The 15,953-nt window shown below is 51.2% G+C and overlaps 1 protein-coding gene across 5 annotated transcripts; it reads right to left on the bottom strand.

Moving 5' to 3' along the window:
- Positions 16-15,441, bottom strand: PPRC1 (peroxisome proliferator-activated receptor gamma, coactivator-related 1). 5 transcript variants are annotated; one of them, XM_018041305.1, is made up of 14 exons: positions 13,832-15,441; positions 10,194-10,382; positions 9,556-9,702; positions 9,350-9,442; positions 6,321-9,225; positions 5,977-6,030; positions 5,117-5,174; positions 4,283-4,350; positions 2,586-3,315; positions 1,468-1,617; positions 1,293-1,359; positions 1,048-1,169; positions 655-806; positions 16-377 (listed from the first exon to the last, which is right to left on the bottom strand). In XM_018041305.1, exons 1-14 carry the CDS (start codon positions 13,982-13,984, stop codon positions 274-276), a joined length of 4,992 nt encoding a protein of 1,663 aa, XP_017896794.1. In that variant the 5' UTR covers positions 13,985-15,441; the 3' UTR covers positions 16-273. The 5 variants fall into 5 exon arrangements, with proteins under 5 accessions (XP_017896794.1, XP_013830578.2, XP_017896795.1 ...); XM_013975124.2 differs by having other exon boundaries at positions 4,283-4,353; positions 13,832-15,440; XM_018041306.1 differs by lacking the exon at positions 13,832-15,441 and adding an exon at positions 13,708-13,823 and having other exon boundaries at positions 4,283-4,353.

A 15,953-nucleotide genomic window follows, 5' to 3' on the forward strand; every position in this document is an offset into this window, starting at 1 on the left:
CAGCACTTGGCAGTTCTCTCTAGTTCATGTTTATTAGTCTGCCTCAACCCCATCCATCTTACATAGGAATGCAAGTTAATGTGTTTCAAAGCCTATTATAAAAAACAAATACCACTTAAAATCTGATGTATTACATTTTTATTTCACTTTTTTTCCATTTCTTTAGAAAACAGTCATCTCCTCGCTAGCAGCTCTCTCCCCTAGACTGGGGGAGGGGAATGGAGGAGGTTGGGCACCTCCAAAGAAAAGGGGATGGGGGACAAGGGCCCAGGGTTACCTCCTGAGGTTCTTCTGGGCCTGTTTCAACAATGTGTCAAAGTCAAGAGAATCAAATTTGCTCTTTACAGGAGCAGGGTCAAAGTCTTCCCGGTTGGAGTCTACAAAGGTAGAGAGAGACAAACATCAAGGTCTCTTTGAGTACACCTCCCAACCACAGGGTCTCAAATGGCCAGCTACCTCTCATATCTATACTGGATGGAGCTAAAATCTCCTGAATTTTAAGTCAAAAGACAGAAGAGTCCCCATTTCTCCTCTCATCCCACCCTTTGAGCCCTTCATGTGTCAGAGGAAGACAAGTCTGCCTCTCAAAAGGCTGGGGATTCTTCCAGGGAGGAGATGGAGTATACCAAAGGCTCAGGGCCTCCCTCCACTCACCAAGATCAGAATAGCTTCTCTTGCAGAACTGCCTGCGGCCCCCAAAGCAGAGATCAAAGGGCTGTTCATCCGCCTGCCTCAGCTTGTGGCCGCTCTCAATGGCTGCAAATGCCTCCTCGGCATACCGATAAGTGACGAAGCCATAGTTGTCACTGGAGGGGAGGGTGAGACAGAAGCTGAGATGGCTATTTGGGCACATGCCGTGGAGAAGAGACAGCTCCCTAGGGTACAGGGACTGGAGAGCTTCTTCTCATTCCCCAAATAGCCAACCCTCTGATTATAGAGATGAAGGTGTCCTACACTGCCCAGCACACTGGAGCATTCAGGAAAGACAAAGCACTGAGACAGATAATAGGACAGGAAGGACATCCTGAGCACAGGGCCCAACCTCACCCTTGGACACGGAAGTGGATGGTGCATTCCTCAATCTCCCCAAAAACAGAGAACCTCTGTTTCAGCTCTGACCGAGTCATGCGGCCAGGTATCTTCCCAATGAAGACCACTCTTCTCTCTTCCTATGTTGGGTCAAGGAAAATTGACACACCATGAGCCGAAGCCATAGCTGCAGATGGCTCTGTTAGCTCATGTCATGGCTCAGGCACAAGCCCTCTCCTCCTGGGACCTGTTCCTCTACTCACTATTGCACGCTCCTTCTGCAGAACTCTCTGCCTTTGGTAATGGTCGTGTGAACGATAAGAACTGTACCTGCCAAGAGAAAAAGGTGCTGTCAGCCCCCTAGACATTAGACAGCTCAAGTCTCAACTCATAGGCTCTTGCACCCCAGATGCACCAACTCCCTGAAAACATGCTCACCGCCGCCTCCTGTCACTTCTCCGGCGAGGAGATGGAGAGCGGGATCGGCTTCGGGAACTAGATGATGAGGATGAGGAAGAGGAGGAGGAAGATGAGGAGGAGGAAGAGGAAGAGCATCTTCGGGAACGTCCAGAAGAACTGCAACTGGACCTAGAGAACAAAAGATCACACAGAAATGGAGGATTGGAGATATCATCCATTTACCTCACCTTGGCCCCAGCCCTGCCTCCCTGTCAGGAAGCTCAGGACCAAAGGCAGAGAAAAGCAGAGGAGGTGCAGAAGAAAAGCAAACTGAGAACCTCGTGAACTTTACATGTTCTAGAGTATCTGGGCATTGATCTTATTTATTGTCAATTATGCAATTAAAAATAGAATACCTAACAAGTCAGAAAGAATAAAAATACTACTCAGAGATAAAGTGCTGGGCCCTAGGTATTACAACAAGCCGAGGGGTGGCGGGTGTAAGGGAGAGGTGGGAGGGCAGGCAGGCCCGTGTCTCTGGAATCCTGCTCCCCTCATGTCTCACAGGAGTACTATGATTATAGCATTAAGGGGAGGTGACTGTGCTAGATCTGTAACAGACGACATACCTGAAGATAAGCTTCACCACCAAAAACCAAGAATTCTTCACTGACGAAGTGGAAAAATTGGGGTCTATTATAGAGAAAAAGGTATTCCCCAAAAGTAGATGAAGCCATAGTGACACCCAAAGGACACCAGACTCTTTCCTCAACAGATGATTAAAAGGATTATTTGCCATTAACAACCCACTAGGCCCACCATCCCACATCTACCAGGAAAAACAAGAAATAAGGACTGATACAGTGCAAAGGAATCAACATGGTCAAGACCAAACCCTAACGGTCTCTCCCAAGGCAGGTCTCTAGGAAGCAGGAGATCTCAGAGATATCCCAATCTCCAACAGGGGACAGAAGCTATCTTTTCACAGCTTGCCTCCTTCAAATCCAGGGAAAGGGAAGAAGACAAAAGCCAAAGACAGAAATAGAAAAGCCTTTGTGCCTGAAAGTTCATCAAACTCAATGTGCAAAAGCTTTCAGAGTAAGCCAGAGGAGAGAACTTCGAAAGTGGAGAGAACCTAACAGGCCATCAGAGCTCACCTTCGCCACCTCTTGTGTGGGGGGGAGAGGGACCGGGACCGGGACCGGGATCGGGATGAGGAAGACGACGATGAGGATGAGGAGGAAGATGCTTCGCTGGTCCGGGTGGACCCAGAGCTGACAGAACGGCTGCTGCGGCCACGGCGGCCTTGCCAGCCCCGGCTTGGGGGGCTGGCTGACCTGCAGGCTTTTCGATAACAGCGCACTGACTGCTGCTTGGCTGAGGGATCAGGGAGAGTCCTAGTGTTCATGTCATTCCGGCAGGGTGAGGCCTCAGGGGACAGCAAGGCAGACGGGGCAAGGCAAGGAGTTTGGGGATCTGCCTGCTCTTTGCTAGTCCTGTGATCAAGTGGCTTCTGGGAGGCAGCTGTGCCTGGAGGCACAGAGGTGACTGAGCCCAGGGACAAGACAGGCTTGATGGTGATATCCTGATGGCGTTTGACGTTCCATCGGGAGCCCACCTCTGGAATGACTAGGGCAGGCGTCTTTTTTGGGGGGGTCCTGCTCCGAACACAATAGTCATGGTCCCCAGAGCCCACATGGACTGGACTAGGGCCACGGACCCCTTCGTGGAGGCGGGCTGCAGCTGGATGTTTGGCCTCTGTAACTCCTTCAGGCTTCAGGGTTCCCTCCTGGGCGGTGGACTTAGGAGATTTGGCTTTGGCCAGCAGAGAGACAGCAGCCAGGGGCTTCCATAACTGATGGGGAGGGGTAGCTGGAGGGGTGAGCCCTGTGAGGGGAGGGAGGATGGAGATAGCAGGATGAGATCCGATTCTACACTTCTAAACACTGTGTATACAGGCTCCAGAGAACCCCACTTCATTTCACAAAGTGTACTAACACTGATCAGCAGCCCAACCTCTCCCACTGTTACAACCGCTCCTTCCCATGAGCTCCCCATCTTGGAGACCAGCAACAGAAACCCAACTGGCTAGAGTTCTCCTGAACCTCTCATTGCCCAAACCGAGCTGGTGGCCAGGTCCTGTCTGTTCCACCTCTTCATTCTTAGACTCACCCCCTGCCCCCGGCACTGACTGACTTCCAGGCTGCATTTTCCCTGAACTCATGTAATCATCTAATAATCTTCTACCTTGGGCATCACACCTGTCCACCTGTCTTCTACATTCCCGCTGGAGGAAGCACTCTAAAACCAAACTGGTAAGACTTTTTCAATTGCTTCTTCAACGTACAATATAAAGTCCAACCAGCTTAACAGGGCCAAGTTCCCATAACCTGGCCTCCTACTTAACACTCCAGCTTTCTCTCTTCCGAGCTCTGCCCACCACCCTGATCAGCCACTACACTCCAGCCAAAACGAACCACTCATTTCCCAAAACATACCGATACCAGGCTAGCTCTGTTTCTTCAGTTCACTCAAGCTGTTCCAACAACCTCAAATGCCCCTGGTGTCAGTGATTTTCTCAAGCCTCCGATTTGAGGATTACCTTCTGTATAACCCTGTTCTGATAGTCCCTCTTCAGACCCCACTATAAACCAAACGGGTTTCTTTGACACACAACCTCTGATACTCGACGTGCTCATCTGTTTACATATCTGCCCCCTGGACTGTGAGAACCTCAAGGACGACGATCAGATTTCCATATCCCCAACACCTACACACACTTGCTGCAGAGCGGGCTCTACAAACATTTGCTGCATAAACTAATCAAAGGCAGAGTTCCCCACCCTGAACCCACCTGCCACGTTGGCCAGTTCTGGGGCTTGTAACCGGTCTAGGGGCCTCTTCTCCTGGGGAGTGTCAACGCTGCTGGCGGGGGGAAAAGGGAAAGCCTGGTTCATTGCCTCCTCAACATCTGCTTTCCTCATGAAGCAACAGGAAAGGGGGACGTGCAGAGAGGAATAGGGGGCACAAACTGTCCCAATCATTCTCCTCCAGCACAAAAAGGGTTTTAGTGACTGAACTTTATGTAAGTTGGATCTCAGCTCTCTCCAATTTCTGGAGGCAGGCTGACTATGACCTTGATACCCCCCACCTCCTCCAAGCCGGGAGCCTCTTGTGCCCGGCTCAAACCAACCCAAAATCAATATGGAGGAAAATATGCTTGGCAGAAGAGGATGGGGTATCATGAAGAAAAAAAAAGGCCTCTTGGTACTGGAAGAATGGGGAACAAGGAGGTCCAGGATACCTGTGTCCTCCAAGCAATCAGGGAGCCCTAGCCATGAACATCCTCCCCCCTTTTTTTCTTACACCATCAGCAGTGTTTTGAGCAACCTTAAAGCCTGTTAAATAAACGAAAGAAACCCCCCAAAACACAACTCGCCAGAACATAAAAGGCATCACCATTTGAAACCCCAGACTGGAATCAGCCAGAGAATGGTTCATATATATCCTCCTATGTATCACCCAAGACAATGCTCAGTAGTGATGGGCTGAGCCAGGGGTGGGGAACAGGTAGACTTTAGAGCTGACTAAATGTCCCTTAACAGAGGCATCCAGTTGACAGTCCTGGAGCGCCGGCCGGCTGCTGACCAACAGCTGTAGGGTAACTCACTCACATCCCCATACTTACCCTGAGTTTCCTACAGCCAGGCTGTCAGCAGGAGCCGGGGGAGGGCACTCCTTTTTGGCTGCAAAGAAACCATACTAGTTAAAAGCCCAACCAGACGTTCCATACTGAGGAGGCACAGAACCGCTGGCTTTAAGACACAAAGGAGGAAAATCCATTTTGCCTACATACTCCATTGGGGTCTCCCCAAAGAAATCTATTCTCCTCCAGTGGGTACCCAACAACTATTTTTAATTATGTCTCTTCTGCTTAAGAACAAGCACACACTCCACCGAATCAGAGACCGAGTCCCAACTCCTAAATCTAGCATTCCAGGTTCTATATAATCCACCTGATTAACTTGCTAGTTTTATAAGCTACTCTTGATCTACACTTGTACTTTGCCTTGTACTACAGATACCTATTGTCAATTCAGGAGTCATTTCTGCAGATTCCTCTCCCCAGTTAGATCATAAGCTCCTTGAGAACATGACACAGCATCCTCCACAGCACCTAGATCCACACTTGTACTGAGAAGCTGAACTAGCCATTGCCTTTCAAACACACCATATGTGACCTTTCCCGCACCTCTGCCTTTATTCACCACATGCAGGCTCTCTGAATTCCTGTCTTCCAAGGCTCAGCTGGAGAACTACTTCCCTCTAGAAAAATGTCCCCAATTCACTTGGATCTCCCCATCCATCCACTCTTTATAGTTCTTGTCATGCTGTACCCTCTCCCTGGCTTGGATTGCATCAATGGAATTGTCTTCCCATTCCAATTAGGGGGCCACTCTAGTGGCAGACTCCCCTTCTCCCTCCTCCCAGTTTAAGCAACTACAGGGCTGGGCCCAAAAGAAACATCAACAGAAAGGGTTTCCTCACCTTCTGATTTCTCAAATTGCTCCAGCAGACTGGACAGGTCCGACGCCTCAATTCCTGCAGAAGCACACAACACAGGATTGGAGACCTGCCCCTATCCACTGAGCACACTGGTCCCAAAAGTTCCAAAACACCTTGCTTCTCTCCCTATGCGCCCCCTGTACACTGTGATAAGTAAACCAGGGGAGTAACACTCCCTGAGAAAGAGAATCAAACCAACCAGACTTCTCTCTCTCAAGGATTCTAACAAAGGTCAGCCCCATGGAGGCTTCTCCTGTTTTACGGAGGACACTCCTCACACAATTCTCACGCCATTCTTCACAACAACTGAACTGTGTGGCACTCACCAATCTCACTGATGAAAGCCTGCACCACGGCCTCAGGACCCTGGGTACGAGGGGTAGGTAGAAAGGACAGTTTCCTTAGACGGGCTGGGTGGACAGCAGGCAGTTTGGTGGTAGCACCCTGCCTTGGTGCCGGTGTGGGAACAGCCTTGGCAACAGGAGAGGGTGGTTTCTCCTTGGGCCTAGTCTCCTGTGGCTCAGGCTTTAGCCTCTCTGATGCAGGCTCCTCAATAGCCACATTCTCAGCAGACGCACACGGTGGAGCCTTGATCCGAGGGCTGTGCACTGGGGAGGACGCCTTGTGTTTCAGATGGGGAGATGCAGGCACTGGCTTGACCTCCACCTGGATGGGCTCTGTCTGTGGAGCTCCCTGGCCAGCTGCCCCAAGACTGAGGGGAGGAGCCATCGGCACAGCTGGCACACTTTCAGGAGAGCCAGCTGGGATGCCACCAGGCTCCACCTTGGGTGGGGGGACAACTCTTCCAACTGAGGTTAGTGGCAAAGGAGGTGGGGGAACAGCAGGCCAGAACGGAGGGTGTTGCAGCCCTGGGCCCCATCCCAAGGGCCCGTAGGTACAGTTGGAATTATACGGTGGGACTGGGGCAGGAGGAGGTACCCAAGGCACATTGCAAGTGGGGGGCACAGCATAGGCACCTGGAGTACCAGACACTAGGGGCACCGTTGGTGGGGGGGGCAGGCAAGGATAGCCAGAAGGAGACACAGGAGGATAACAAGGCCAGGGTGGCACAGGGGCATAGTGAGTATAGGGATCAGGTGGCACTGGCCCCAGAGATATCGGAACATTAGGAGGCTGCAAGGGTGGTGGAGGCAGATTGGGCACAGCTTGCCCATTTGTGGGAAGGGGCAACACAGGAGTCATGCCCAGCCCACCAGCTGGAAAAGGCAGAGCAGTGGGCATTGTGGGGGGCATGGGCTGCACAGCAGGAGGTGGCAGTCTTGCTGGCAGCAGCTTCTCTTGGGATGGCACCTGCTCAGTAGGAGCTGAGGCCATAGGTTTGCTCACAGGTGGCTCAGGACTAGGAGAGGCAGGGCTGGGGCCCACAGACCCAAAGCAAGCCTCAGGAGGAGCCTCAGGACTTCTCTGCGGAGCTGTCTTCTTGGCTGGGGCTGGAGGGATGACAAGACAAGGGATGTCTGCCAGCCCTGTGGGAGTTTCTGGGAGGCTGGGCCACTTCCCAGCAGGAGGCTGAAGGGTCCTCTCTTCGGCCCCTGGCTGGCGCTGCTGCCTTCGTCGCCGGTACTCAGATAGGCTAAGAGGCCGAGGCCTGACTTCCTGGGTTGTGGTACTGGTACCAGTTTCTCCCTTCAGAGGACCTACAACCTCCCTGACTTCAGGACTGTTGTCCTTTGGGGGTTCTGAGGACTCTGATTCCAGGAGGAGCTGGCCACCTGGATTCCTCTGGGCTGAGGATACTGCACCACGTCTGGGATCAGTTGGCCTAGACTTAACCAGTACAGGGTCAACTGGAGACAGGTCATTGGGAACAGAGTCAACCTGTACTGACTTGACCAGGACAGGGTCAACTGGAGACAAGTCGTCTGAGATGGGAACAACCACTGCAGGGTCAGCTGCTGCTGAGTCAGCCAGGACTGCATCAGCTGGGAGAGGGTCAACCAGCTCTGAGTTCGCTGAAGCAAGGTTAGTTAGCACAGGGTCAACAGGTTCAGTGTCAGTCGCAATGGGACCAGGGTCAACTACAGTGGAATCAGCTTCAACAGAGTCAAGTGGCATGGGGTCAGCTTGAGCAGAGTTGACCAGTGAGAGATGCGTTGAAACAGGGTTGGCTTGGATAGGGTCAACCAGGCTGGGGCAGAGGTCTACAGGATCTTCTTTAGCAGGACTAGCTTGCTCAGTACTGCTCTCCAAGTTCACAGAGCTGGGCTTCTCCAAGGCAGCTGCCCAGGCCCGAGCCCAAGCTCGGGGCTTCCCTCTACCATGGGGAGGCCCAATCTCTCTTTGAAGGTCCTCCTGAGGCAGGCTGCCTCCTTGAGAGGTCACCTCTGGAACAGCTGTAGACTGCCCACGAGAGGCCGACCTCAGCCTCCTGGTGTAGCCCTCTGCACAGGCAGCTGGCTGCTCCTTGCTCTTCTTCCTCCTGCCCTTTCGAGCCCTCTGGGAACTTAGCATTGTGTTGGCTGGTGGGTTCTGAGGCCCCTTGGGTGCCACCGGCTCCATGACCTCCCTGGGCTCCAACATGGAGGCTGACTCCAACTTTTCCTTTGAGTCCAGTGACAAGCCCTCATCCTTAGGGCAGAGGGTTTCCTTGGGAACAGCAACCTCTGTCTCCACCTCTAGTGGTGGCATGAGCAGCTGCAAGGCCGGACTGACCTCTAGTGTGTCATCCAGGAGCACAGGCTGGGGGCCAGCAGGGATCTGTCGCACCACAACTGGGATCTCCAGGTCATTGCCAGCTGTGGCCGCCTGACCCACAATCTCCAGCACCACACAATCCTCAGGCAGTGTCAAGTCATCTGGCTGCTCCTGAAGCTCATCCTCGAGCGCTGTCAGGTGGGTGAGGTTGGGCAGGCAGTACGGGTGCATGGCCCGCACCAGCTCACTCAAGGAGGAGATGCTCTCGTCTCCAGCTGCCTGTACTGCCATCTCTGCTGCTGCTGCTGTTTTCTCTTCCTCCTCAGGACAGGCTAGGTGCATGGGGAAGTCTGGGATGCTGCTCACAGAGTTGTTAAGCTCCCCAGCAAGCATCTCACTGCTGAAGCCAGCCAGCTCCTCCTCTTCCTCCCCATCACTACGCTGCTGGGGAGGAGGGGACTGGCCCCAGCGGGTTCTTGACCTTGGGGGTCTCCAACTAGGAAGCTTAGGGGAGGAGGTCTCCAAGAAGGAAGGTGGAGAGAAGTCCCAAGGGGGATCTGCGAGCGCCATCTCAACCTACAGGATAGAAAACAAGACATAGGCATTTTCTCCAGGAATATATTTTTCCAGGCCTGTCCCCACATATTCCTCCCCCCCCGGGAGTCTATGAGGCTCCCTAGGGCAGGCTTACCCCACTTACTCTACTACTGCCTGTGCTGGGCCCCAGTGGGTCAGTTGCAGTGATGAGGTCACGTTCTGGGGGTGTCCGAGAGAGGCTGAGCAACCTGTGCAGCTAAAAGGGAGAAGAAGACCTGAGATGAGTCTGTGTTTCAGAACTTTTATGAGTAGGCCCACGGATGTGGTTCTAACCTTTGCACCATCCACACACCTCTGTCCCACACTTACAGAGGAGCCCTCCCGAGGTGACACGAGCAGCTCCGAGTCAGGAATGCTATCAAATGGAGATAGGTTCTCAGAATCTGCATTGTCCAAGATCTCCGTCAGAGCTGTGAGCAGTGACACTTCATTCTGGTCCTCCAGAGATAATCTGCTCTGTTCAGGAAAGACAATAGGAAGGTACCACCACCATCCTAACCAAGCCACTGAGAAGGACTAGATGCCAAGAGAATCCCTCTCCTGGACTCAATTCAGCTCAATTTGCCAGAAAGAGACACGAGTACCAGGGGGCATGGGTTCCAATCTCATTTACTACCATCCACCACCTCTCTAGTATCAACAGAGACCTGTCAAAATTGAGTCTTGAGTTTGTTTCATACCCTCTCCACTCTCAGTTAAGATGTGGGATGCTCAGCAGACAGCCCTTGACTAAGCTGGAACTGGATTCAAGACAAAGATTAGAACCCTCTGGACATGTAAGTCAGGGGCCCAGGCAGGGAGAAAGGCTATGGACTATATCAGGTCTGCCAGGGTATACTTTTACATGGGACACAGCCCAAGTCTCACCTAGAAATAAAAAAAACACTTCAAAGACTCAGGTTGAGTACCTGGGAACCAAGGTTCTGGAAGCCACAGCCCCAGCTCACCTCTCCAAGGCTACCAAAATCTTCAATGAGGGAGATGAGGGAGGCATCCATATAGCTGTGCATGGTCCCCAGCAGCGCCCCATCCTGCAGTATCAACTCCTCCATCTCCAGGTCCTTGTCCCTCAAACAGGGGCCCAGCCGAGACAGACTGACAAAGCCAGAATCATCACCCTCCTCGTGCAGCAGCGCCTGGGGCAAAAAAGGATAAGGTTAGAAAGGCCCCCTGGGCAGCTATTGACACACTCTGTAAACCAGGTGCCCAGCCCTCCGCCAGTGGCCTTGGACTCAGCAGGAGCCCCACTACAGCCACGCCTCTAGACTTGCTGGGCAAAAAAAAAGTTTAGACTCCATCTAGACATACTCGGAGCCCTCGAAATTGATAAATTGGGGAGTAAAAAGATCAAAAAGACCAAGATTGTTCAGAAGAGTCATCTGCCAGCAATGATGAAGACAGACATTCTGAGGAACACACCGAAGGGCAGGAGGTCAGGGAGCTGGCGATTCCAGTGACAACCAGCTTACCTCCCTCAAATCCCACTTACGCCTCTGTTCTCTGCTTAGCTCAAATCCCAGTCTCAACCACCATAAGTGACAGACACATTTATTTCCAATTTCTGTGCTGAAGGCACTATAGTGTGCCACCCAACCTCTCAAAGGTAGTTGCAAGGGAAAAGCCTCTTCTCTGCCCAGTCAGAGCAAAAGAAGAGAAAACTTGATTCTATGGACGGGCAAGCCCCACCCCATCTCTTCCCTGAGAAGGAACAACATCTTCAGCCTTGTCAGGCAGGGAGCCGCCCGCCCAGGCCTGTCAAAGAGTGTCGGTGTGGGCAGGGCTAGAAGTGCCTGGAAGGGCTGGGGAGGCCAGAGGTAGAGGTATCTTCCCTAGAAGAACTATAGATGATGCAAAGGCCGGAGAAGAGGAACAAACATGGACAAGCCAGTCTCCCCTCTCCTCTCACAGCAAAGGGAAACTCTGTACCTCTTCCAAAAGAAAAAAAGCAACAGGTGGGATGCACCTTCCCAATCAAGCCAAGGAGTTACAATGCCCAATGAGAGGAGAGGATACCTGGGGACACTTTTAAGAGGCCAGGCCTCCTAAAGATGAAGAGAAAGGTGGCAGGTTTTAGGCACTCACTCCTCCCAGGCCTTCACAATCCTATAATTATAAATAGCACCTGAATAGCACCTGCCTCAGCAAACACTTCTAGGTGCACAAAAAGGCTGCACCTCAACTTGCCTTGCCACCTACCTGACCCAGCCATTAGGCTGGAATCCCAAGATGATGCCCCAGCTTTATGAACCACTCATCACCACTTCCATCTGACAGGTACTGGAAACCCAGTCAGAGAACCCCCTCTTCATCTGACCTCACCCATCCCTCCCCCCAACCCCCAAACAGCACAGCTCCCAGAGTACCAAGGATCATGGAGGGGCTAAGCTAAGGCTAAGAGTGTTAGCCACCAGCATCTCTAACTTTAATAACCCCCCCAACTGGTTTTCCCAGTCAGCCTGTCCCTGCAGGGTTCAAAATCAGCTACAAACTTGAAAATACACATTTGATCACCTCTGGAGACCCTCCCTAGTCCCCTCCAAGGGTATTTTCCTGTTCTCAACATTAGGTTTAAGTCCTTAAATGGATTACAGTGGTCCTGGTATCCCCCACCAGACTCCTCCCGGATGTCTTCTCTAACCACTCTCTCTGGCCACACCAGCCATACAGGTTTCTCCAATAAGCCATGTTCTCTCCCCGCTCAAGGCCTTCACCCACTATTCCCTCTGAGGAAACCTCCTCCTTCCCCTTCCCCCATAGTCTCACTTTAAAATGTCTCTTCCCAGACCCTGCAAGGTAAATTACTACTGCTGATTATATAATATGCTGCACTTTCCTTTTGTCTCACTCATCATCATTTATTGTCTAACATGATAAAGACATAGGATTCTGGAGGACAGGGGCCATGTGTGATTTACCACAATATCCCATGTTTGAACATAATGGAATCTCAGTACCTGGCTAACTGGACTAGCTTCCACATACTCATCTTTGTGTGTATCTGTGGTGAACAATCTCTCCGTGAGACCTTCTCCAATTCTAAACAACCTAACCTGGATTATAGCTGGATCATGGATCCTTCCTGCCTCTCCCCCAAAGGGTTGGGGTGGGCAGCACCAGCCCCACAGCATGTGGCCTCTGAGAAAATAAGAGAAGAGGAGGTGGGCAGCTTCCAAGTTAAGAGCCCCAGAAGCCATCTTCCCCCTCCAAGGCCTGAATTGCTCTGCTAGAACTGATATTACCCGACAGCCTGCAGCCCAACTCCCACCTAGAAACCGAAAAAAAAAAGGATTTCAAGGACTCAGCTTAATTGCTTAAGAGAGATAACAGTCCAAACTAAGTGTTGCCCACCTCCACTCTGGGTGGGAGCTTTTAAGAAGCCCTGTTGAGGAGTACGACGATAACACTTTAAAGTAAGAATAACTGAAGACCAAGAAAAAAAGATTATGACAGAATTTCCCCCCACTCAATAAACGTTCAACTAGTGTTGAAGAGTTCTCAAATCGCCTCCAACTTTTGTCATCCCCAGAAAAAATTCCAGAAAAGCTTAAACACAAACCATCTCAATTTATATATCAATTCACAGGAACAGGCCTTAGCTGCCTTCTCCAGAGATGTGGAGGAAAAGCGAGGAAGAGAGGATTCCCTTTCCTTACCTAAGCCTGCCCCATGTAAATGTTGATACCTCCCATACCCCTTGAATTAGGAGGCAGGACTACAAGCAAACAAAACGCCAGCGCCTGTGACTCATAAGCCACCCCAAGCCGGTCGGACAGAAGCCGCCACTAGCTCACTCCACAGCCCTTCAACCTCAGCTCTCTACCCTTCCCAACACACTCCGCCATCAGCAGGACTACACGCACATCTGGAAAGTCCTTCACCATCCGTCGTAGAGAGGCGAAGCGGGCCAAAGCAGAAGGAAAAAACTCCTTCAAGGTTCTGAGCAAAGTTGATTCCAGCAGCCCCAACCTTCCTTCCAAGTCAGGGGCCCCCCGCGCGGATCGGAGATGGCGGGACCGGCTGAGACACACCCAGTTCCCGGCAGTGCGGCTCCAGCGCCGAAACCAGGTGCCGGGTAGCCTGGAGCGGGAGCCACGTGGACATTCCCTCCCCGCCCCCACGTGGACCCGCGGCCCCCCCGCCCCCGGCCCAACCCACGTGGGTGCCGGGGCCGCCTAGAGGGGGAGGGGAAGCAGACAAGTTCTCCCGGGAAAATCACTCCCCCCACCCCACGTGGCTCCGAAAAGGCACTGCGGCGCGGGGCTAGAAGCACCCCCCACTCATCATCCTTAGAGGAAGGTCTTACGCTATTACTTAAGTCTGAATGCCTGATCACCACCACATATATGCGCCAGGTTTCCGACACCCGGCTCTGCCCCTCCAGCGTTCCGGAGCAATGGCCATAAGGACCCTGCTTCTGCCAGCATATCCCCCAGCAAACGACCCAGACCCGCTCGGTCCAACCTGTCTCGCGCAGCCACCCGGCATCGACTCCCGAACGCTTCTTCCCTTTCCTGTGGCGTCCACGTGTCACCGCCCGGCACACGCCGCTTTGCAGCCAGCCGCGGGCCGCCCGCTAGTCTCTTACCTGCTCCCCGCCACTCACAGCGCCCACGGTGCCATATGGTGCTTGGCTCCGACTCCCCCAACCGGTGCTGCGCACTCCACCTCCAGGGTCGGGGCCAGGGCCCCCACTCGCAGGCGGCGCGATTCCGTCTCTCCGTCCCCGGCGCGCCGCCATCTTGGCCCCTGAACACCCAGCGCAGCTCTAATCGCCGGCGCCGCCTCGCCCAGCCGATTGTCGGAAGGGAACTACAACTCCCGAGAGACCATGCAAGACTACGAATCCCAGAAGACTGAGCGGTGATATCGATTTGCACCCGGGAAGACGGCACTGGCCTCGCGAGGGAGCCTGGGAGTAGTAGTCGCATTCAGCAGAGCCTGAGGGGCACGTGGTACAGGCATTCGGTAATGCATGATTTTGTGTTGCGCTTGAGGACCTAGTTTCGGAGCGCGAAGGAGATATTTACCTTTTGCTCATCTTTTAATTTTTTTAATCTGCCCAACTGTCGAAGCGCCCTCTTTGACGTTTTACCTGCTGCTCGTTCCTTTTGCCTTAGTCCAAGTGGGCCTCTGTTTTGAAATAGCACCCCCTCGTGGGCACCCGCACTCCAAGAGCTAAATCTCACCTGCTACACTGCGGCAGGGTAATTTAAGTTTAATTTTGTTCAGTTGCCCACTCTTGTCCGACTCTTTGCGACCCCATGGACTGCAGCACGCCAGGCACAAATTTAATCTTAAAACACCACATTATCGTCGGCTCTGAGATACTCAGAGACCCACGCTGGCGCCTCATTGCCAAATTTAATGCCTGCTATTGCAGATTATCTTTGTCCTCCAAAGACAACAAGCATTCTCCTGCTTTTGTTTTTCTCTGTGGAAAACTTGAGCCTCAAAACATCTCTGATGCTCTGTTTTATCCTGGAAAGCCTTTTTGGTCATCCCAGCCAAACTGAATTTCTACAGTCCATAATTATCTCTATTATTTACTCATTTGGCATTTAGAATCTCCTTCATATTGTTTTCCTATTTTTCTTTTTTAAGTTTTGTATTACAGAAGTTTAAAATTCATTTCAGAGTACAAAACTGTTTAAGTAAGATACTTGGCCTACAAATTCCACTCCCCAGATTTTAACCTTGTCACCTGTGGGATATATTCAGCCACACTTTCTGTGAATATAAAAATGTATAGGTCGTAGTGAAGAAACATTCAAGCATTACTTTCTGTCCTAGTCCCGGAGTTTGTAAAGGTGAACCCACTGGGGCTAGCTGGAGAAGAGAAAAGTTTGTTCCAGAAGGAACTGAGGGATCATAAGGACTTCTAAACGTGGGAAAGGGAGGAATAAATTATTTGTTAAAAATTAGTTGTATATTTTTTTTCCGGACCTGAAGAAAAAACAAAGCCTGTATAATGAAATCTAACTCTTGGAGAACAGCAAAAAGGAATTTTCAAGTTATTTTTTATACAACCTAGCTGTTCTAATTAGCATATAATCATTTCAGCCTTTCTAAATAAAAGGGGGTTGTTCTAGTTTGGTTTGGTTTTGCCCAAGCTGAGTGGCTTGGGGGATTTTAGTTCTCCAACCAGGGAGTGAACCTGAGCCCTCCCACAGTGAGAACTTAAGAGTCCTAATCACTGGAACCACCTGACCACCAGGAAACTCCCCTAAGGGTTTTCCCTAAAAAGAAGTGTTAGGGATAATATATTAGTCCATAGTTTGTTCCAGAACGAACTGTGGGATCATAAGGACTTCTAAACATGGGAAATGGAGGAATAAATTGTTTTCAAAAATCGGTTGTATATTTTTTCTAATTTTTAATCAATTCATTAACCAATATTTACTGAGATCTGAGTACCAGTTCCATTAAATGAATGTATCATTATTTAAATGAATATATGGGCTTCCTTTGTGGCTCAGCTGGCAAAGAATCTGCCTGCAAATGAATATATAATTTAATAGAATTACCATTATTTAAATTTTATTTGTGATTCCTAGTTTTTCACTATTACAAATTAAGTTACAGTGAATATTCGTATACATATATCTTTCCTTCTTTTTTGCCATGGTATCTTAGTTCCCTGACCAGGGATGGAACCCAGCCTAGCAGTAAAAGCTGCAAGTCCTAACCACTGGACTGCTGGGGAATTC

This window comes from Capra hircus, chromosome 26, assembly GCF_001704415.2.
Source record: "Capra hircus breed San Clemente chromosome 26, ASM170441v1, whole genome shotgun sequence".
In the NCBI taxonomy this organism is placed as follows: domain Eukaryota; kingdom Metazoa; phylum Chordata; class Mammalia; order Artiodactyla; family Bovidae; genus Capra; species Capra hircus.